The sequence below is a fragment of the Paramormyrops kingsleyae genome, chromosome 22, assembly GCF_048594095.1.
Source record: "Paramormyrops kingsleyae isolate MSU_618 chromosome 22, PKINGS_0.4, whole genome shotgun sequence".
NCBI lineage: Eukaryota > Metazoa > Chordata > Actinopteri > Osteoglossiformes > Mormyridae > Paramormyrops > Paramormyrops kingsleyae.
Genome location: NC_132818.1, coordinates 16,091,704 through 16,115,737, shown reverse-complemented (window position 1 = coordinate 16,115,737; position 24,034 = coordinate 16,091,704). Strand labels below are relative to the sequence as shown.

At 42.3% G+C, this 24,034-nt stretch overlaps 2 protein-coding genes across 8 annotated transcripts; both read right to left on the bottom strand.

The window, feature by feature from the left end:
- Positions 1-819: 819 nt before the first annotated feature.
- On the bottom strand, positions 820-7,813 carry LOC111849225 (4-galactosyl-N-acetylglucosaminide 3-alpha-L-fucosyltransferase 9-like). Of its 7 annotated transcripts, XM_072705208.1 has the most exons (4): positions 7,420-7,671; positions 3,790-6,173; positions 2,968-3,067; positions 820-2,585 (listed from the first exon to the last, which is right to left on the bottom strand). In XM_072705208.1, the coding sequence occupies exon 4, from the start codon at positions 2,572-2,574 to the stop codon at positions 1,549-1,551; it is 1,026 nt and encodes a 341-aa protein (XP_072561309.1). In that variant the 5' UTR covers positions 2,575-2,585; positions 2,968-3,067; positions 3,790-6,173; positions 7,420-7,671; the 3' UTR covers positions 820-1,548. The 7 variants fall into 7 exon arrangements, with proteins under 7 accessions (XP_072561309.1, XP_072561313.1, XP_072561308.1 ...); XM_072705212.1 differs by lacking the exons at positions 3,790-6,173; positions 7,420-7,671 and adding an exon at positions 7,690-7,813; XM_072705207.1 differs by having other exon boundaries at positions 820-2,582; positions 3,790-7,671.
- A 5,492-nt stretch (positions 7,814-13,305) lies between these two features.
- On the bottom strand, positions 13,306-23,132 carry LOC111849156 (4-galactosyl-N-acetylglucosaminide 3-alpha-L-fucosyltransferase 9-like). The gene is made up of 2 exons (XM_072705229.1): positions 23,037-23,132; positions 13,306-14,268 (listed from the first exon to the last, which is right to left on the bottom strand). Exons 1-2 carry the CDS (start codon positions 23,130-23,132, stop codon positions 13,306-13,308), a joined length of 1,059 nt encoding a protein of 352 aa, XP_072561330.1.
- Positions 23,133-24,034: the final 902 nt, after the last annotated feature.

The window sequence follows — 24,034 nt, the reverse complement described above, 5'->3', positions numbered from 1 at the left end:
ATATATATGATAATATATATGCTGCATACAGTATATGCGTATATATGCCACATATAGGCAAAATTGAGGTGCATATATGTGCATATACAGGCCATATAGGTCTCCTGTATTCCCACATGGAAAGAACCTATATGAGGATATATGCGCATATATGAAACCTATATGCAGTATATATGCATATATATGATAATATATATGCTGCATACAGTATATGCGTATATATGCCACATATAGGCAAAATTGTGGAGCATATATGTGCATATACAGGCCATATAGGTCTCCTGTATTCCCACATGGAAAGAACCTATATGAGGATATATGCGCATATATGAAACCTATCTGCAGTATATATGCATATATATGATAATATATATGCTGCATATATGCGTATATATGCCACATATAGGCAAAATTGAGGAGCATATATGTGCATATACAGGCCATATAGGTCTCCTGTATTGCTTCTTTATATCCACATATAAGCCCTATATGTAGATACAAGATATGTCTCCTATGTAGCTCATGGCAGGATCTGGTCATTTTAGCTCATATCTCACTTTGGCAACTGTCATACATGATGCCTAGCTCATATTTTCTATTATCAAGGCAATAACGAAGAACTAACTAAAAAAAAAAAAAACTTATGTGCGAACACGTGAAATTGGTATCACATGTAATTGGCATGTTATGGAATTTAACTATGGCAAATAAGTGAGAGGAGATGGAAAGCTATGATGTCTACACGTTTTCCTGAAACATTTACAAGGTCAATTCTTTCTTGTATGAAAATAGTGGAAAAGAAGGAAATGTATAACAAAATGGTTTGTCGTTTTTTTTATTTTGTCAATCAAGTCTTTTTTCCAATTTCAAGTCACTTCCAGATTCACATCCCACACAGAAATAACCTGAAGCAAACAAATAAAATTAATAACAGTTTATTCATGCATTACCCCCCACTGAAAGAACATTGACAAGGGATATATGGTGGCGCAGAAAGTAGTGCTATCGTTCGGCAACTGGAGGGTTGCAGGTTCAAGCACTGGTTCCTCCTGACCCTATCAAAGTGTCCTTGAGCAAGACACTGAACCCCAAATTGCTCCCGGTGTGCAGGTTGGCGCCTTGCATGGCAGCCTCTGCCGCTGGTGTGTGTGTGTGTGTGTGTGTGTGTGTGTGTGTGTGTGTGTGTGTGTGAGAGGCATAAATTGTAAAGCGCTTTGAGTACTCGTAAGAGTAGAAAAGCACTATATAAATGCAGTCCATTTAACCTATATAAACATATATGTTTTAATATATGTGACATATATAAAATTGGCCGTTTTCCTATATTATATGTACATATATGCACATATATGCGTACATATATGTACATATAATATAGGAAAACAGCCAATTTTATATATGTCACATATATTAAAAACCTATATCAAAACCTATATTAAAACATATATGTTTATATAGGTTATTTCCGTGTGGGGGCTACCATTGATACACTTTACTGATTTTCTTTTGTAACAGATCACTGTCACTTGTTAGCATTTTCCGTAAATTTTAACCCCAGTACCACTGGTTTAGGTTATCAAAGGAACTGTATTCGTCACTGTGCTTCTTCAGGTAGTCGCAGGCGCGACAGGCATGCTCTATCGGAAAGTTTACGTATTTAACTTTGAGATGGCGTTTCCACTCAAAGTAGCGATGATACTCTGTCTCGTTTTTGTCCAAGAAGTGGAGGTAATTGGCCAGCTCTTTCGGCGAGAGGAAGTCGTCAACGTGGATGAAGGCATCTCCAGGCACAATATTCTCATACTGTTCCCTAGGTGGTCCGAGAACAATGGGCACAGTCCCTAGATCGAGGGGCTTGTACAACTTTTCTGTGATGTAGTCCTTCTGTTTGGAGTTCTCAAACGACAAGTAAAACTTACAGCTGGACACCGTCGACACATACTCTTGGTTTGTAAGGGATTTAGTTACGCGGCCAAACAGGGATATGTTGATGTGCTCTTTCAGCAAATTGTAGAACTTCACCCGTTCGTGAGCCGTGTTCCAGTTGCTCACAATCCAGCAAACTAGTTGACTCTTCTTCGGAATTATGTAGAGGTCGTCCTCCTGTTTTGGAACTACTGTCTCATGAATGGATATATTAGCATCCAGGCGATAATTCATCGTTAGGTTGAAGAGGTTGTTAATACCTGGAATTCTCTGAGAGTTAGATGGTGATTCAAAGTTCATCCAAACCCATTTCTGGAAGGGCGGTCGCACCATTGAAGGCAGATTGGATAGATCATTTCTGATGTCTCTGTGATGAATGAGGAGCCCATGAGCTTTGCTATACACTTTCCTGTCTGTTGTTATCTGGCAATCACTGAAGTTAAACAGAGCAGCGCAGGACTGAAGCTCATGATGCTGGCCAAATATCTCAGACCAGACCAGGACAATAGTCTGCTTACTGTTCACTTTTCTCACAAAGGGTGGAGGAGGTATGAATTTGTTTGAGTATTGCTTGAAATAGAGGTCATAGACCACTAGAAAAATTAACAGAAAAACTGGAAGCAAGACATGAACTCTCCTGAACTTCATGCTTGAACCTGCTTGAAAAAAACAAAATAAAAATCATAACATGTGACAAATTTGAAAAAGTTGATTGATGCATACCATAAAATTCCACCTGTTCATATCTAAAGTGTTTTTCATCAGTATTATGTTCTGCCATGTAATGGATCCAAACATGTCCATAATGTTTGACAATCCATCCTCAGTCTTCACCATATGGTCCTCTTAGTAAATGTTTAATTAATTTGGGGGCGGCCTGTGGCTTAGTGGGCTAAGCCTGTCCTTGAGTAAGGCCCTTGAGTATTTGAGTGTTTTGTAAAACACTGAATACCGTGCATGCCTGTTTGAAATGTGTGTAACAGGTTTATGTCACAGGTTTACCACTTTCATCATTTAAAACAAACTGTCCCCCAAACTCACTTGCAACACAACCAGGTCAAAGTTTAGTAGGCGTCGAGCACGTCTGCGGTGGGGAGATTGCTGGTCATCTTCCACCCCTGTCATCAACTCTGGTTGGAAACTGCAGGTAATAACAGAACAAAGTTAAAACATCATGATGCATGTTCAACAAGTCTGAATCCCAGGTATGGTGTGTATCATAAATTACCCCAGCAATATAGGGTACCCCATTTAAAACTGAGCTACAAAGCAACAATTTCTAATACCTGAAACTTGGAAATAAGCTTAAAGAAACCTTGCTAAGCCAGTTTAACACCAAATTCTGCAATCATAGTATTCTGTGACTCTAGAGACGCTGCTTCACATGTTGCTGGGAATGAACAAGAAACCCTTTACCCTTACATAACGAAATTATTTTAACTTTTTCAAGGCATCAGTATTTGAGTTTCTTATTCGTTGATATTTCTTTGTGTTGCCTCAGGAGTTTTGGGGGGAAGAGAACTGCATGTTAAATTAAAATCATCATTCACAAAATATATAGGTGGCTACGAGAATGGGTATTTCTGAGCTGCAATATATGTAGCCAATGTTGCCTCTTTTCATATTTGTTCGCTTTTATGTTATTGATTTATATAACTTCATTTTACATTGTTTGCAGTATATATAAAGGCATATTTCAAAGAAATAAAATGTTTTAAAACATTACAGTTCTGCTTTTCAGTTTCACCATCTTACTCTGATACACATAAATGGCTGCCATCAAAAACTGTGACCCCATTAAAAAAGAGGAAAAACTCAGTAGTCAAAACACTTCAGTGAAATGAACACTTTCATCATACATACCTATTATACTGTAACACAACTATCCATCCATCCATCCATCCATCCATCCATTATCTTCTGCTTATCCGAGGTCGGGTCGCGGGGGCAGCAGCCTCGGCAGGGAAACCCAGACTTCCCTCTCCCCGGCCACTTCATCCAGCTCCTCTGGGGGAATCCTGAGGCGTTCCCAGGCCAGCCGAGAGACATAGTCCCTCCAGCGTGTCCTGGGTCTTCCCTGGGGCCTCCTCCCAGTGGGACATGCCCGGAACACCTCACCAGGGAGGCGTCCAGGAGGCATCATAAGAAGATGCCCGAGCCACCTCAATCCATGACGACCACAGAAGTCCAATAATAAAACACTGCTTGGGTTCAAATCGGGGGGGCGTTCCTCCCAATCACGCCACTCCAGGTCTCACTGTCATTGCCCACGTGAGCATTGAAGTCCCCCAGCAGAACAAGAGAGTCCCCAGGAGGAGCGCTTTCCAACATCCCTTCCAAGGACTCCAAAAAGGGTGGGTATTCTGAACTGCCGCTTGGCAGTACAAAGGGTACAGAATAGCTAACAATAGAAATCAAACGATTCAGGCCAGGGGTGGGGAAATTACAGAGTAAAAAGTTGATTTCTCAAAAAAGCATGTAGATGCAGAAACACCAGCAACACCAACACAACCCTCAACAACCTTCAGGGTCTTGTCAAGGAAGGTCTCCCCCATCACGTTAGAATCGACAGTCACACCCAAGTCTGCAACTTCCTCACACAAACTGTGTCCAAACTCATTAGAAACAGCTTGAGCTTGACGTCTGGCCAGATCCAGCCTCATTCTCCTAGTAGGTGGTAACCTACTGGACCTAAGCTGAATCTTCAGAGTAGGAAGAAGTCGGAAGTCAGAATTGACAAACTGGGAACTTCTGTAGACCCTGCAGTTTTGTAGGAGCCTCCAGTGTCTGCCCACGAGGATGTGATCAGTCTCCATCACAGCACCACCAGTGCTGGAGTACCAAGTCCAGCAATGCGACTCAGGGCGCCGGAACCAAGATCCAGGTACTCAAGATCCAGGCCGCTAAAGCTAATGTCATATAATCAAAAAGGACGGGATCGGAACGGAATGTGCACCGGACAATCAAAAAAGAAGCTTAAAACCAAAAAAGAAGCTTATCAAGTCAGAGAAGACATCAAACCAAAGACTTTGCTGGTAGGTGACTGTATAATAAGAGATGGTAAAACTGTCTGTCTACCCAATGCTAAGCTTAGCAATATGGTCTGAACACTGCTGCAAGTGTTATGGGACCATCCAGGCACATGCAGAATTATTGTACATGTTGGTATAAATGACACTCATCCTGGAATGACAAATGGCTCAGAGCTGCTAAAAAGGGACTTCACACATCTCAGGGACATTCTTCAGTGTGTCCCCGCAAAGATATTTGTGTCAGGCCCCATCCCCACTTTAGGGAAAGGGATTGAACATTTCAGCCGTTGGCATTGAATCCCTGGCTTTCCTCAGAATGCATTGCTCATAAGCTGAGCTTCATGGACAGTTTAAACCTGTTCTGGAATCAACAAAAGCATTACAGGATAGACGGGGTTCATTTAAACAAAGTGGGGGTCCATATGCTTACTGCTAACTTGACCTATGGTCTCCAGCACCCCTCTGGTGGAAAACAGGAAGGGTTACAATCAGGAAAAAGAAGGCTTTGCTCTCCTCATACTGGGTATGGACCCACTGCTGTTGGCATTACAGGCCATGCTGACGTCCAGGACAGACAGGGTCCGTACCCAACCATCCCTCTGACCCCCTGTCTCTCTCCTCATACTGGGTATGGACCCACTGCTGTTGGCATTACAGGCCATGCTGACGTCCAGGACAGACAGGGTCCGTACCCAACCATCCCTCTTACCCCCTGTCTCTCTCCTCATATTGGGTATGGACCCACTGCTGTCCCCACAGCCCACAGTACGCAGTAAAGAGCAGCTCCAGTGTTTGCCATTCCTGTTTTGACTAATTTGAGGGTGAACAAAGTGTCCTCAAAGTGCACAGCTATCCTATCTAATCTGACTCCAGTTATGCACCAGCCACAGACTGGGTCAGACAATGCATTTAATACATTAAACTTGGCTTCACTGAATACCAGGCTCTTGGCTAGCAAATCACTATTAATTAATGATTTTATTATCAAGAAAAACCTTGATTTTATTTTTTTAACTGAAATGTGGTTAAATAAAAATAAAGCAGCAGTCTTTATAGTGAATCAGCTCCTCCAAACTTCCTTTTTATAATTGAGGACAGAGCACATAGGAAAGGAGGTAGAGTAGCTGTCTTATTTAACAATGCTTACCAATGCAAGCAGGTGTATGGAAAGTCTGGCTCTTTTGAATATCTTGCTCTTCAGTCTAGATCCTCCTGCTGAGCAATATCAGTAACCATTTACAGGCCTCCAAAATATAGTGCCAATTTTTTGATGACTTTGTTAAATTACTTTCATGCCATGTGTATTGATTATAACGGTGTTGTTATCCTGAGTGATTTTAACATCCATATTGATAAGGATTCCAGTGCTAAAGAACAGTCTAACATCCTGGATAACTCTGGACTTTCCCAGCATGTTGCAGATTCACATAATAAGGGACATATTTTGGACCTAATTATTCCCAAAGGTGTACAAATTACTGAGGTTTCCGATCGTTATTGTGTTTCCTTTAAAATGACCGTCGCTGCTGATATCAGCAGAGTTAAAACGTATATAATCAGGAAACATTATGTAAATGATAACACATGTGCATTATGTAGCCTGGCTTTTACACCCACGCCAGCTCTACCTTCAGCCGCTGTCAATGATCTTGTGGACAGTTTCAGTTCTAAAGTTATAAACATTATTGATGCCATTGCGCCCATTGCTCCCTGTTCACTATGACGTCCACGATTTCACATCTATAACTGAGAACGAAAAAGTGCAAGACAGTCTTTTATTTATTTGCACATTTTCCTTGTCTATTTAGGTTTAGAGTTTATATTTTTATAGTGTATTTTTTGTATTTATATATGCAAATTCTACGTGGCTTTTGTTCTGTGTACTCTGTAGAACGGGAGTCACACCGTCGCGTCTCTCTGTATACTTGTATATAGCAGAGATGACAATAAAGTTCACTTTGACTTTGACTATAAGATTATTAATAAAAATAGCAATAATGCAAGCACTGTATTCACTGTTGTTGATAGACTAACAAGCCTCCAGTACTGCATCCTCCTGAACTGTCATCCACCAAATCACGCAATAACTTTGCATCTTTTTTCACAGATAAAATTACAAAGAAAAGACACATAGTGTGTAATTCCATCTCGGGCAAAATGTCGATGTGTCTGTGCCTCTGCCTAGCACTGCTTTAGGTAACGTCTAGACCATGCAACCTTCACAGAAATTGTTCAACACCTTAGGCCTACTAGCTGCTGTCTTGACACTCTGCCTACAAGGTTCTTTAAGGATATTTTTAATTGTATAGCATCAGATGTGCTTTAAATAGTCAATAGTTCTCTTCAGTCAGGCCTTTTCCCAAAGGCCCTAAAGATCACAGTTATCAAACCTCTTTTAAAAAAGCCCAACCTACCGTAGATGCCTCAATAATAAATACTTATAGGCCTATATCAAACCTACCTTTCTTACGAAAGATCGTTGAAATGTGGTCTTCTGCCTTCGTAAAGCACTTTGAATTGCCTTGAACTGAATTGTGCTATATAAATAATTTGTTTTGCCTTAGTCTGAGTGTCATAATTCGCTCATTGAAAGGAGTGACATCGGACACCATTGAAAGAAACCGATCCGGCTCAGCAACAGCCACTCCCTGGGTGTGGCAGCTGTCAGCGTGACAGGCAAGTAATAGGTGTACCCACCTATAGAGATCTGGCCACTCCCCGGTCTGCATACCTCAGAGAGTGCTGTCAGTGAAACGCAGAGTTTATGAGGATCTGACAGCAGGGGAAGATGGTCATCGTGCCGGAGAAACAAGACGTTCCACGCGCCAACCTGGATGGGTGACCTCAGATTTGAACTCAAGAGTGTGTCCGCGATCCTAAGATGCAGTGCATGTACACGTGCTCTCATAGCACAGTGGGACAGACGGGACAAGGCTGTTTTAGCTTTATTTCATTTTTAGAGGATATCACTAATTCAGATCTAACTAGTTTAGAATGCAAATTCTTCATATCAGTAACTATGTTTTAGCTATTTAAATTTTTTACTTTATTATTATTTTTCTCATTCATTTCAATGAAAGTTGGAATTTGAACTAGTTAAAATTCCCATTTCTGATGTTCAGGAATTCAGTTACTAGCTACAAAATAAATTCCTGACATCAGAAATTGGATTTTCATCTAGTTAAAATTGTATTTCTGACAAACAATTGGCATTTTAGCTAGTTAAAACTGAACTGCTCATACCAGAAATTGGTATTTTAACTAGTTAAAATTTAATTGTGCCTCTGATCAGAAGGTTGCCGGTTCAAGCCCGATCTGGACAGACTAATCATGTCTGTGGGCCCTTGAGCAAGGCATGATGGATCCATGTTCTCATTCTGTTTACGCCAAATTCTGACTCTACCATTTGAATGTCTCAACAGAAATCGAGACTCATCAGACCAGGCAACATTTTTCCAGTCTTCAACTGTCCAATTTTGGTGAGCTCGTGCAAATTGTAGCCTCTTTTTCCTATTTGTAGTGGAGATGAGTGGTACCCGGTGGGGTCTTCTGCTGTTGTAGCCCATCCGCCTCAAGGTTGTGCATGTTGTGGCTTCACAAATGCTTTGCTGCATACTTCGGTTGTAACGAGTGGTTATTTCAGTCAAAGTTGCTCTTCTATCAGCTTGAATCAGTCGGCCCATTCTCCTCTGACCTCTAGCATCAACAAGGCATTTTCGCCCACAGGACTGCCGCATACTGGATGTTTTTCCCTTTGCACACCATTCTTTGTAAACCCTAGAAATGGTTGTGCGTGAAAATCCCAGTAACTGAGCAGATTGTGAAATACTCAGACCGGCCCGTCTGGCACCAACAACCATGCCACGCTCAAAATTGCTTAAATCACCTTTCTTTCCCATTCTGACATTCAGTTTGGAGTTCAGGAGATTGTCTTGACCAGGACCACACCCCTAAATGCATTGAAGCAACTGCCATGTGATTGGTTGATTAGATAATTGCATTCATGAGAAATTGAACAGGTGTTCCTAATAATCCTTTAGATGAGTGTATATAACAAACAACATATGACTAAAAAGGTTTCGAGAGTTAAGCCTGGTGTCGGCACTTTAACTTTGATCATTTCTCTATAAAGGCTACCGTAGTTAGCTGTTGTTAGCTACCGATGATAGAAAAGACATTGGGAATAGTCCATTAGTCATTCTGACTTTCAGCACCCTGAGCCCGAAACGACTTACCGATCGAAGAATAAGGAGGAGAGGAATAGTGTCGGGAAATGAAAGAGGGAAAAGAGGGAGGGCCCACGAAAAATGGGGGGTGGGCAGGTAGAGATGGCAAGTGGCGTAAGCTAACGAGGGGCGGGGGCGGGGCAGTCTACAGCCGTCGGAAGCACCTGAGCAAAGAGGGAGGACGTCTGGCCGGCACCACAAGGCATCCGGCCAGTGATCCGGGAAACAGAAGCCTGACAAGGATCCCAGCGAGGGTGTGTTTATGTATTGCTTGTATTTGACACCGGTTAAGACGTTCTACACAACTAAAGCTGCTCAGCTGGTTCTTCTTCAGTGACTTTCTGTTTGGCCCTTTTACACAGCAGGATATTCGCGCTGTGGTGAATCGGAGGTCCACGCAGGACCGAAGCCTTCGGCTTACAGAAACGTACTTTTAAGCATCAAACCGCCTGCTGTTTCACCAACAGAAGTTTTAAGATATTCAGTCACATCAGCTCCATGTGCCGAGCAAAGGACCCTTTAACTCCTTTGGAGCTGACATGAGCTTCTCCTGCTGCATTTTGTCGCTGTGTTGACTCACCTTGTCCCGGTAAAAGATCACTCGTCAAGTCGAAAGAGGAAGGAGATATTAAAATGAAGTTTATTGCATTTCAGCTCAATTCTAAATTAACTTTAGAATTTAAAGCAACAATTTCAAAATTTAATCTTTCAGTTACAATGAATTATAATTATGCAGTGAAAAATGATGCTTAGAATTACAATCAAAAAGCATATACTATGACAATAATACACATATTTGTCTATATTTCAGCTACACTTGAATATAATTTTACAAACAAAATTAAATTAAATAAACCAAAGAATGAGCTAGTTAATAAAATCCCCACTTTGGTTATAGAGTAAGAAAATTCATTTACAGACTAAATAAACAAGTGGGTTTATACTGAAACCAGTTTTAATTTGCTGGAACAGACTTGCCATTGGCATAAATAATCATTAATCATTCATGAAGGAACTATACTAGTTAACAGTTAACTAATTAGTTGATAATTAAGTAATATGCTGTAGTTTCTGCATGGAATACATGAAGCATCATGATTATGCCCGTACCAATCACTGAGGACACCAAGGTTAAGTCCTCAGTATTTTTTCTGCAGCTCCAATAATCACCATCCATTACAGAGCACACCTAGGAAGAGCTAACACTTCTGATCTCGTTATTTTAAAAATCCTAGTTATGGCCCTGGTCCTGATTGATTGATGATGAACAAGAATGGTCAGTACATAACTAACACTTAGTTAATGGTTAATTAATACATTAAGTAAGCATGTACTACTACATTATTTGTGTCCCTTCAAATGTTGTTCAGTGTTCATAGAATCAAATTTTATTAATCATCAAAAATAATTATAATAAGAATATTTTATAGAAAATGCAAAAGTATTACTGAAAATTCTTATGAACCTGTGTTATTTTTTCAGAATTCTCTTTATTTAACCATTAAAAACAAATATGTAGTGGTCATATTGACTGACCTTTAGTTAATTTTTAATTAAGCGCTCATCACTTCCTAAGAGTCATTCAGTTCAATTCAGTTTTATTTGTATAGCGTAACTTTACATCATCCCCACCCAAGGCCCCCAGTGTGCAAGCCAGAATCCACAGTGGCAAGGAAAAACTCCCTAGAGGGAAGAAATCTTGGGAGGAACCAGAGTCAAATGAACAAGACAGCAAAACTCTAATTTATTAAAGTTATTTTGGTTTTATGCAAAGGAACTGAATTAGAAACCCTGCAGTTCATTAAATCAATAATGTAAATACACATCATGTCATTCATGTACTGTTAGTCAACTTATAACTTACAACTAATAACTTGTAATTAATAACTTATAACTAATAACTTATTACCGAGTACCCAGATCCCTGCAACCACCATATATCCACAAGAAGCCCAGCAAGCAGCAGTGGTGCAGGAATAAAGGGGCGCTAAATGTCACGTTCAGCTCCGAACGCTCCTCGTGTGTGCCACGCCCCCTCATTACCTCCTGTCGAAACCTGATTGTTCTCACCTGTTGCCTGTTACGTTTGCCTAGTCTCATGTATTTAGTCCTAGTCTCAGTCAGTCCCAGATTTGTCATTGTGCTGTAGTGTCATGTTTGATGTCTTGCCCACGTGTTCCTGCCTGCCTGTTGTGGAATAAACCCTGTCTGTCCTGAGTCACGGCTCTGCGTGCCTACTTGACCGCCAGCTCGCTTACTGAACGTGACAGATCTGTCATGCTCCGGGGTAAGCGAGCCGGAAAGCAAGCAAGCAGAGCCGCAAATACGGACAGACGGGGTTTATTTAATTAAGGGAAGACTGGCGGACAAGGAACAAAACATGACAATACATCAATGACGAATCTGGCAAGACTGACTGAGACTAGGACTAAATACATAAGACAAGGCAAACGGAATAGGGAACAGGTGACGACAATCAGGATTCGACATGAGGTAATGAGGGGGTGTGGCACACACGAGGAGCGTTTGGAGCTGAACGTGACACTAATGCTACGTTCACACTGCGAGCGGCGAGAGCGTCAAAGCGACCGGAAGTCATTCATTCTCTATGGGAGGGAGCGTCGGGAGGCGTCGAGGAGCGGCGCGGCGCGGTGCATCGCGATCTGGGCGGCGGGAGCGTCAGACAGAAGTTGAATCCCAGTCAACTTTATGGTAATGAGTTGTGACGCGGATGGGCGGCAACCAATGGGAATGTAGAGATGCTCCGCTAAAGAGAGCGCCGCAGAACATAAGCGTGTAAACTTTTGTTCCGACACAACCGTTCCTAGGCACAATGGAGGAGAGACTTAGCCTATTATTGCTGTGGCTGGGTACCCAGTTATATATGATGTGTCTGTTTGCATACAGGGACATAAAAAAAAAAAAAATGAGGCATGGACCAGAGTGTCCGAAACAATCGGCGTTTCAGGTGAGATGGTGAAGTGCATAATATATTTTTTTGATCAATTTAGGCGCCATAGCAGAGAAAACAGTGCAAATTGTCCGTAATGTTAAACCTATTTATAGCATTAGTGTTTGTCAAAACATAATTATGTGTTTTAGTAGAACTGTCGTGATACATTTTAAGTACTATTTATGTTAACTAAAGAAACATAAAGCACAAGTAACTACTTGCCGATCATCCATTGAGATCCAAGGTAAATTTGAAAAGAATCGCTACACTATTTATAGGTAACATTTTCCCTTCAGAACGCTTGATTTTACGCGGGAATGCAAATAACTGGCTCACAACAATATTTATTTGTCAAATTATGTCCTATCAGGAGTCGGCGCAAAGATATAAGCTACACGTTTGTTTGTTTTGCGGCCCTTTTAAAAAGTTCTCAGAGCCTGGCATTCTGAGTGGCCTTGTCTCCGCCCACTCTATGAAGTCAGAGAGCGTCTCCGGCGTTGGCTAGCGTCGCGTTCAGGGCGGCGGGAGCGACGGCTGGCGTTTTTGACGCTCGCGGTGTGAACGTAGCATAAGGGTGCTGCAGCGCCCCCTCGTGTCTGTTCCGTCAGAGAAAAACATAGTGTTATGTTATTTATCTGGTGATAGCTGGTCACTTTACAGGGACAGTTCTAGGGTAAGAAGAGATCCGGAACATAGTCCAGACCCCAGTCGACGAGTCAAAATTCAAGATTTAAAAGTAGAAAATTCTGATTAGTTTAACTTTTGTTGGCTCTCTTAATATACACCCAACACTCACAACTCTGTTCTCTGCATTTTGTGCTTTCAAAATAGGCTACATTAACCATGTCCATTGCGGCTCTGAATTTAGCGTTTCATGACAACATATAACCACATACATCATATATATAACAAACAACATATGACTAAAAAGGTTTCGAGAATTAAGCCTGGTGTTGGCACTTGAACTTTGATAATTTCTCTATAAAGGCTACCATAGTTAGCTGTTGCTAGCTACCGATGATAGAAAAGACATTGGGAATAGTCCATTAGTCATTCTGACTTTCAGCACCCTGAGCCCGAAACGACTTACCGGACCTATAACAAGGCATCACATGACTGGGGAATGCTGTTACAGGTCACTGTCACTCATTAGAATTTTCCGTGAGTTTCAACCCCAGTACCACTGGTTGAGGTTATCAAAGGAACTGTATTCGTCACTGTGCTTCTTCAGGTAGTCGCAGGCGCGACAGGCATGCTCTATCGGAAAGTTTACGTATTTAACTTTGAGATGGCGTTTCCACTCAAAGTAGTGATGGTACTCCGTCTCGTTTTCGTCCAAGAAGTGGAGGCGACTGGCCAGCTCTTTCGGCGAGAGGAAGTCGTCAACGTGGATGAAGGCATCTCCAGGCACAATATTCTCATACTGTTCCCTAGGTGGTCCGAGAACAACTGGCACAGTCCCTAGATCGAGGGGCTTGTACAACTTTTCTGTGATGTAGTCCTTGTGTTTGGAGTTCTCAAATGACAAGTAAAACTTACAGCTGGACACCGTCGACACATACTCTTGGTTTGTAAGGTATTTAGTTACGTGGCCAAACAGGGATATGTTGATGTGCTCTTTCAGCAAATTGTAGAACTTCACCCGTTCGTGAGCCGGGTTCCAGTTGCTCACAATCCAGCAAACTAGGAGACTCTTCTTCGGAATTATGTAGAGGTCGTCTTCCTGTTTTGGAACTACTGTCTCATGAATGGATATATTAGCATCCAGGCGATAATTCATCGTTAGGTTGAAGAGGTTGTTGATACCTGGAATTCTCTGAGAGTTAGATGGTGATTCAAAGTTCATCCAAACCCATTTCTGGAAGGGCGGTCGCACCATTGAAGGCAGATTGGATAGATCATTTCTGATGTCTCTGTGATGAATGACGAGCCCATGAGCTTTGCTATACACTTTCCTGTCTGTCGTTATGAGGCAGTTAGTGATGTTAAACAGAGCAGCGCAGGACTGAAGCTTATGATATGGGCGAAATATCGAAAGCCAGACCAGGACAATGATCTGGGTACTGCTGTCTTTTATCTGCATGGGTGGAGGAGCTGTGAGTTTGTTTGAGTGTTGGTTTGAGCTGTTGTACTTGACATAGACATTGAAACAAACATGAAAAATGAAGAGAAAAACAAGAAAGAGAACAAGGATTCTCCTGAACTTCATGCTTAAACCTCTTATAAAAACAAAATAAAAATATAACATGTGACAAATTAAAAAGTTATTGATTCATGCATACAATAAAATTTCACCCGTTCATACCTAGAGTGTTTTTCTTCAGTATTATGTTCTGCCATATAATGTATCAAAACATGTCCATAATGTTTCACAATCTATCCTCAGTCTTCACCATATGATCCTCTTAGTAAAGATTTAATTAATTTTTAAGATAACATCTAAAGCATATTTTTATTTATCCCTATGACATTAAAATGTATCCATCTAACTTCCATACGCACATATTTAATGCAGGGTCCAAGTGAACCTCAGACCTGTCTCAGATCCAAACCAGTGGACACCCCAGATGGGACACCAGTCTATCAGTGTGCAAACTCACACCTTATAAGCAAGTTGGAGATACCAAGTCACCAAACTGCATGAAATACAAAAAGAAAAAACAGCGACGAAATCCAAATGTCGAGGTTTAGACATGTAGCAGTTTTTACAAGGCTTCTGTTATACCCTCCATTTCCACAAAAATTATATTTCCCAATTACACATCATGATGTTCCATTCACTAACTTTCTCACTTGTGAATCTAGGAATACAGGAAGGGTTAAATCAGGAAAAACAAGTGAGTCTAGGTTTAGCAAATCCACATTCCACAGCGGTATAGCTGCTTGACAGACTTGAACACTGTCAAAAATATGACATGTTTTGAAAAGTACTGAATACCGTGCACGCTTGTTTGAAATGTGTGTAACAGGTTTATGTCACAGGTTTACCACTTTCATCATTTAACATGAACTGTCCCCCAAACACGCTTGCAACACAACCAGGTCAAAGTTTGGTCGCTGTAGTTTTGCAGGTCTGTGGTGGGGAGATTGCTGGTCATCCTCCGCTTCCGTCATCAACTCTGGTCGGGAGCTGCGGGTAATGACAAAGAACAAGGTTGCTGAGATTAAGTTCCTCTGCTGGACTGCCATATTCGCTCTCGGTAACAGGGTGAGGAATTTGGAGACCTGAAGAAACCTTCAAATTGAGGCAGCTGGTGCTTTGGAGTGAAAGGAGTTAGCTGAAGTGGGAGGGGGGGGTCCTGAGGATAAAATTTGCTGGCGAGGGATCGATCACATGTTTTGAGAATATGGGGCATATAGTATATACAAAATATATACCAAATTTTTCAATACGGGAACACCGAACAAAGGGTACGGAATAGCTAACAATAGAAATCAAACGATTCAGACCAGGGGTGGGGGAATTACAGAGTAAAAAGTTGATTTCTCAAAAAAGCATGTAGATGCAGAAACACCAGCAACACCAACACAACCCTCAACAACCTTCAGGGTCTTGTCAAGGAAGGTCTCCCCCATCACGTTAGAATCGACAGTCACACCCAAGTCTGCAACTTCCTCACACAAACTGTGTCCAAACTCATTAGAAACAGCTTGAGCTTGACGTCTGGCCAGATCCAGCCTCATTCTCCTAGTAGGTAGTAACCTACTGGACCTAAGCTGAATCTTCAGAGTAGGAAGAAGTCGGAAGTCAGAATTGACAAACTGGGAACTTCTGTAGACCCTGCAGTTTTGTAGGAGCCTCCAGTGTCTGCCCACGAGGATGTGATCAGTCTCCATCACAGCACCACCAGTGCTGGAGTACCAAGTCCAGCAATGCGACTCAGGGCGCCGGAACCAAGATCCAGGTACTCAAGATCCAGGCCGCTAAAGCTAATGTCATATAATCAAAAAGGACGGGATCGGAACGGAATGTGCACCGGACAATCAAAAAAGAAGCTTAAAACCAAAAAAGAAGCTTATCAAGTCAGAGAAGACATCAAACCAAAGACTTTGCTGGTAGGTGACTGTATAATAAGAGATGGTAAAACTGTCTGTCTACCCAATGCTAAGCTTAGCAATATGGTCTGAACACTGCTGCAAGTGTTATGGGACCATCCAGGCACATGCAGAATTATTGTACATGTTGGTATAAATGACACTCATCCTGGAATGACAAATGGCTCAGAGCTGCTAAAAAGGGACTTCACACATCTCAGGGACATTCTTCAGTGTGTCCCCGCAAAGATATTTGTGTCAGGCCCCATCCCCACTTTAGGGAAAGGGATTGAACATTTCAGCCGTTGGCATTGAATCCCTGGCTTTCCTCAGAATGCATTGCTCATAAGCTGAGCTTCATGGACAGTTTAAACCTGTTCTGGAATCAACAAAAGCATTACAGGATAGACGGGGTTCATTTAAACAAAGTGGGGGTCCATATGCTTACTGCTAACTTGACCTATGGTCTCCAGCACCCCTCTGGTGGAAAACAGGAAGGGTTACAATCAGGAAAAAGAAGGCTTTGCTCTCCTCATACTGGGTATGGACCCACTGCTGTTGGCATTACAGGCCATGCTGACGTCCAGGACAGACAGGGTCCGTACCCAACCATCCCTCTGACCCCCTGTCTCTCTCCTCATACTGGGTATGGACCCACTGCTGTTGGCATTACAGGCCATGCTGACGTCCAGGACAGACAGGGTCCGTACCCAACCATCCCTCTTACCCCCTGTCTCTCTCCTCATATTGGGTATGGACCCACTGCTGTCCCCACAGCCCACAGTACGCAGTAAAGAGCAGCTCCAGTGTTTGCCATTCCTGTTTTGACTAATTTGAGGGTGAACAAAGTGTCCTCAAAGTGCACAGCTATCCTATCTAATCTGACTCCAGTTATGCACCAGCCACAGACTGGGTCAGACAATGCATTTAATACATTAAACTTGGCTTCACTGAATACCAGGCTCTTGGCTAGCAAATCACTATTAATTAATGATTTTATTATCAAGAAAAACCTTGATTTTATTTTTTTAACTGAAATGTGGTTAAATAAAAATAAAGCAGCAGTCTTTATAGTGAATCAGCTCCTCCAAACTTCCTTTTTATAATTGAGGACAGAGCACATAGGAAAGGAGGTAGAGTAGCTGTCTTATTTAACAATGCTTACCAATGCAAGCAGGTGTATGGAAAGTCTGGCTCTTTTGAATATCTTGCTCTTCAGTCTAGATCCTCCTGCTGAGCAATATCAGTAACCATTTACAGGCCTCCAAAATATAGTGCCAATTTTTTGATGACTTTGTTAAATTACTTTCATGCCATGTGTATTGATTATAACGGTGTTGTTATCCTGAGTGATTTTAACATCCATATTGATAAGGATTCCAGTGCTAAAGAACAGTCTAACATCCTGGATAACTCTGGACTTTCCCAGCATGTTGCAGATTCACATAATAAGGGACATATTTTGGACCTAATTATTCCCAAAGGTGTACAAATTACTGAGGTTTCCGATCGTTACTGTGTTTCCTTTAAAATGACTTTATTTTAGGTTCCCTTGTTTTCCCGGTAACGGGATGGCCTCAATGCCAGATGCATGTATAAAGATGACCATTTCCCATCTTATCAAGCTTGTTAAATTGCGGTTCTTATATTTTTTATGAAATGTATCCATATAGCTTATAGCCTACAAAGAATGCTTAGAATATTTTAGGTCAAATGATTTGTACAAGTTTAATATTTAATATTCTTTTTACCTTTTTGCTGATATTCAGATGCAGTAGGAGTCTCCGAAATGTAGGGTACCGGGAAATCGGCAAAAATTATTCACGACTGGGTGTGGCGGTATAATGGACTGGCTCCTGTGTTCACGGGGTTAATCTGTTTGGCAGCGTAATTTATTGAGCTGAGCTGTTGATATGATGGGGAGGGAGATGGGCTGGTCTGTGGGAGTGGATCTAGCAAACCGCTCACGCCTCAAGGTGGCTTGACGGTGCTGGGTAGCGTGTTGCTGCGGGTTTGTTTACAGTGGTGATCTGGGCTTGAAGGACGACCTCAGGAGATATGAGCAGAAGAAAAAAGTCCAGGGATGTGAGTGGTCGAAATGAGGAGATATTTGGTGCCACTTCAGCATGTGCTCTACCTGCTCGGCCTAATAACTATCTGACTTCAACCTTGGCTTTATTCTTAAAGTCTCCCTTATGTATTTGAAAGTTAAAGAATAAAGTGGAAAATGAAAATGTAATGCAATAAAATGTCATTGGAACATACACTCACCTAAAGGATTATTAGGAACACCATACTAATACGGTGTTTGACCCCCTTTCGGCTTCAGAACTGCCTTAATTCTACGTGGCATTGATTCAACAAGGGGCTGAAAGCATTCTTTAGAAATGTTGGCCCATATTGATAGGATAGCATCTTGCAGTTGATGGAGATTTGTGGGATGCACATCCAGGGCACGAAGCTCCCATTCCACCAGATCCCAAAGATGCTCTATTGGGTTGAGATCTGGTGACTGTGGGGGCCATTTTAGTACAGTGAACTCATTGTCATGTTTGAAATGATTCAAGCTTTGTGACATGGTACATCAGAGTAGCCATCAGAGGATGGGTACATGGTGGTCATAAAGGGATGGACATGGTCAGAAACAATGCTCAGGTAGGCCGTGGCATTTAAACGATGCCCAATTGGCACTAAGGGGCCTAAAGTGTGCCAAGAAAACATCCCCCACACCATTACACCACCACCACCAGCCTGCACAGTGGTAACAAGGCATGATGGATCCATGTTCTCATTCTGTTTACGCCAAATTCTGACTCTACCATTTGAATGTCTCAACAGAAATCGAGACTCATCAGACCAGGCAACATTTTTCCAGTCTTCAACTGTCCAATTTTGGTGAGCTCGTGCAAATTGTAGCCTCTTTTTCCTATTTGTAGTGGAGATGAGTGGTACCCGGTGGGGTCTTCTGCTGTTGTAGCCCATCCGCCTCAAGGTTGTGCGTGTTGTGGCTTCACAAATGCTTTGCTGCATACCTCGGTTGTAACGAGTGGTTATTTCAGTCAAAGTTGCTCTTCTATCAGCTTGAATCAGTCAGCCCATTGTCCTCTGACCTCTAGCATCAACAAGGCATTTTCGCCCACAGGACTGCCGCATACTGGATGTTTTTCCCTTTGCACACCATTCTTTGTAAACCCTAGAAATGGTTGTGCGTGAAAATCCCAGTAACTGAGTAGATTGTGAAATACTCAGACCGGCCCGTCTGGCACCAACAACCATGCCACGCTCGAAATTGCTTAAATCACCTTTCTTTCCCATTCTGACATTCAGTTTGGAGTTCAGGAGATTGTCTTGACCAGGACCAGGCATTAATGAGAAATTGAACAGGTGTTCCTAATAATCCTTTAGGTGAGTGTATTTAGGTCTATTCAGGCGCCACCCAGTGGCAGACTGCGAAAGGCAGTGGAGCACGCGCTAAAGGACTACCGATTTTTTTTTATTATTATTATTAATGGTGTCCGAAGTAAACAGATAAATGGATGATTTCAAGGCAAAAACTGAAACTTCAAACCTACTTCCCATTCGGCAGCTAGCTTAAGTTCCTTTAAATATTATATACAGAGAATTCACTGATTAAACCTCTCCCGTCAGAGACTGTATGAAGCAAACTTTAATGTGCCGCACGCCGTGAATCTGCGTGTTCATGACGTTCATGAGGCCCATGAAAGCCACGTTGTTGCTGCAATGCTGCTCCTTCAAGGCCAATCTTTCTACGCTCTTTACCTTTCATAATTGCCATCAATAATAGAATGTTTGATTTCAATGAATTATAAATGTAATTTATATTTAGTTTAAACAAGGATTAAGAAGCGTTTGCTCAGTTGTACTAATAGTTATATAATGAAGACCATAAATATAATATATATTTTGGGGGGACAGATGTGCTCACAATGTCCCCTCCAATATATTTTATAAATACAGCATTGGTCCACCCCAGTGTTGGCTGCTTGGCTATAGCCTTGGTTTTATTATTATTATTATTATTGTTGTTGTTGTTGTTATTATTAATATTAATATTCATAGTAATAATACTTATATACAGTAATCCCTGTATATTGCGATTTTTATTTACTCTCCTTCAGAGCGAGAAAGCACATCCTAAAACTACTGTGCTTCACCTAATATTAATGTTAACAGGCGCCGAAATATAAAATATAAAATATTTTCCGCAGCTGTGACCTAAACGCCACGTATCTGGCGCACCCAAGGTCCGGGGCTTTGTTTTTCATTTCGGCGCCGGTGTTAACAGATTAGCGCAGTCGTGCTGCCTGCGTAAGACGCGCGTCTCAGGCGCGTCAGCCGCCTCGTGGCGGCAGCACGTTCTACAGAATCGGAGTGGTGCCTGTTTCACGCCGTAAGCGGTTCTCAGCAAAAATAGGCAGTGAAAAGATATGTCGATATTCCTTTCGACATCATACCAGCAGAACTGATACATTTCTATAGTTTCAATGTCTAGGCTACATATCATAGATACAAAAAAAATGACAGGAGAAGATGTGAGGCCAAACCAAAAGGGGTTTATTAAGGGACGGGAACAGGGCAAACAAAAGTCACAACTAGTAATAGGGGAAACTATACTGGAGCAGACACTAGGGGTGACATCAATGGCCGGACTGGAGAGCAGCGGACTGGGAGGCACCCTTTGCATCACTGATGAGGAGCAAACGAGAGGCATCTGGTGTGAATCACACAAGGGCTGAAATGAGAGGTAAAACAAATGAGCAACAGGTGTGGGTCATGAGAGCCACACTAGGGAGAGAACAGGAGGGGCAGGGATGCAGGGAAAAAAGCGTAAAAATTTATTATTTAAATTTTTCCAATTGCATATTATTAAAGGAGAAAGTAGAGGTTATATGTTACTATATAGTCAGAGCAGAAGCCCATAATTATGTCGATAAGTTAATAGAACATTAGTTGAAGTCGGGTGTGCTTTCTCTTAAATTAATATTACATATAAAAATATTTAAAAAATTCTACTACATCTGAATATCAGCAAACATAAGTTGTCTTAGGCAGTCTATTTCTTACGGAAGAGGATTAGGGCCACCATGAAAATATTATTTGAATTCTGACCTTAATCAGAATTCTGCGTTTTGAAAAAAGAGATTAAAGTCAGAATTGACTGTCGAAGTCAATATAGAAGATAGCGCTTGTAGTTGCAGTGCCACAGCAGCAACACTGGCTGTCTGAGCAGTGCAATGTTAGCACTGGTACTCTTTGTCACTGCTTTTTGTCCGTCTGGATTTGTACCCTCCAAACCTAAACTCTCCACCTCTGCGATTTATACAGTATGGTCACAAGCAGTCAACATCAACTTAACAACACCCAATAATAATGACATGAAGTTTCACAATACTGCATGAAACAGGAAATTAAATGCCGTAATCAGGCAGTCTAGTGGCTGCGTTTGCCAGTAGGATTAATGAATCAGGCCTTGTCTTCTGGCCGGGTGTCAGATCGGTGGGCAGCTTGTCCAGTGTAGAGCGGCCATGATTCTGAGGAATTTAGGGTGGTATATGTTATGTACGCGCACAAAAAACACGTCACGTTTTTTGGGGATATTAAGAGGACAGTGCGCGGGAACGGCGCGGCAGTTTTATGGGAAAATAAATGAACAGCTTCAGTTTACGACCTGTCTCGTGTCTTCCTTAATACGCGACAGTATAGGCTGCACTGGATAAAAGGCTGTAAGATGTGTGGGTGGATAAGTGGGCAGCTCCTTGCCAGAAGCCCCGGAGGAACTTGCTGTAATACCTATGCAGTAGAGATGCGCGGATGGCGGTTATCTCCGCGGGCGCTGCGGATAATCCGCGGGTTGGGTGGGTCGGGTAATAAAAAATACATTTTAATTAATTGCGGGTGGGTCGCGGGTGGATGAGATCAATCATTAATGATGCAAATATCATCTACATTCTCTAAAATACGAACATGTTTTAAATGCATTTTTCATCAGGCAGACAGTCGCTAATTTGCGCTCTCGTTTTAAAAAAATACGTGCGTGGCGGGAGGAGGGGGGTCCATTTCTTAAAGCAGAAATGGAGGCGAAACAGATCCGAGAGAGACTTAAAAAAGGGAGAATTAAAAACAAAAGGAAGGAAAGAAAAGTGCTGTGTGGGAGCGGTTTAGCGAAGTGCCTATCGCCTGTTACCTATCGTCTGTATAAGTGCCTACGAGGTTTTTTTGGAACAGTGTGTATATGTATACATGGGGAAGTTTGGGAAGTTTTGGACCGCCACCAAAATATACCGAGGGGGAACCCCCCCCCTCCATGATCAGTTCCAAAATGTACTCAGGTCCCCCCTCCCCGGGTGGTGGCAAATTATCTAATTGGGGTCACTTGACATCAAGTTCCTGAGCTGCTTTTTGTTGCCAGTCCACCCCTGACACACGCAGAGTATTTTTAAATAACTGCGATGTGCGGGGTGGGGGGGGGGGTATGCAGTCCATGGCTATGAGTGGGAGTGGATGAAGATTAGCGGCAGTGTTTAGAGAAGACATCTGTGGGGAAGAAGCTGTTCTTCAGCCTGCTGGAGTAGGACCAGAGACTCCTATAGATCCTTCTGGACAAGAGTAAGTTATACAGTCTATGGTTTGGGTGGGAGGTCCTCGGTGGAGGGGGACTGGGCGCCGATGATGTGCTGGGTGGTTTTCACCGTCCATCTCAGGACATACATGTCAGAGCCAGAGCAACTGTCATACCACACTGTGAAACAGCTGGTCGAAATACTCTCGATGGTGTACCAGTAAAAATTGGCCAGGATCTGAGGTGAGCGATGGAAAGTAAAGATGCTGCTGCCCATTCCTGACCAAGGTGGAGGACTTAGCAGACCAGGAGAAGTCCTCAGAGATGTGTGCTCCCAGGAGCATGACGCTGGAGACACGCTCCACCTCGGTCCCATTCATCTCTCCTGAACTCCACAATAAGTTCCTTAGTGTCCCTGGTGCTGAGAAAAGCAACGTGAGAGATGAGGGAAAAGTTGAAAGTTGGCCAGAACTAAGTCCTCTCCAGTCCACCAGAATGTAATGGAATAACACGAGTGGCTGGAAGCCTTTTTTAAAACGGAAATCATTACCGATCTCTGGAGTGCACGTGTGTGCAGAGCGCAGTGGCACTCTGTGACATTTCCCATGGCGTCTGAGTGGGCGTTTGTGCTGATCTGTACAATTTCAAAGCACAAGTTCCCCTGCCTTGTTTCCTCTCCTCTGTGTCAATCTGGTCCCTCAAACAGGAAGCATGGATCCCCTGGGCCCTTACATCAACAGTGTAATGGTCACAATGCATCTCCTTCCACAGGGAGGCTGACAGAAGAGTCCAAATATGTCCCATGCAGTGGCGTTGTGGGTTGCCCGAGGCGTCAGAGAGGTGGAGGAACAAAAAACGTCCAGATTTTTTCCCCTTGTACTTAGTTCACAGAGAGAAAACAAGGTCACATACCAATGAAAGAGCCAAAGTAATTTGACAGTTGCTGCCAGACAGGTAGTAATATGTCCTTTAACAATAGGGCATGGGGGTAGATTGGCATGATGTACTGAACAGGAAGGGGCCTTGATGTGTCACTCCCAGGAGGCTGGGGCACCAAAGTGAATCACAGATAGGGGTGGGGCTAAAGATCTGCCACGGGATTGGCCAGTTCAGATGTGCAGTAGCACAGCTTGTTATTTGGGGAATTTTGCTTATGTCAAAGATTTTATTTATTTTTTGGTTTAAAATTTTAAAATAATGATGTAATTTTAATCTCTCCTCCCAACTGCACTTCTGGAATTTATTTTTTTAACTAACCGAAAGGCGGAACTTGCTGAGGAAC

Bases quoted from the DNA above. Each gene is read 5' to 3' on its own strand.
- LOC111849156 (XM_072705229.1), bottom strand. From the start codon at position 23,132: ATGAATGGGACCGAGGTGGAGCGTGTCTCCAGCGTCATGCTCCTGGGA. The intron at 14,269-23,036 runs GTCAGGAATGGG...GTCTATGTCAAG, and splicing joins CTGCTAAGTCCTCCACCTTG to TACAACAGCTCAAACCAACA.
- LOC111849225 (XM_072705212.1), bottom strand. From the start codon at position 2,574: ATGAAGTTCAGGAGAGTTCATGTCTTGCTTCCAGTTTTTCTGTTAATT.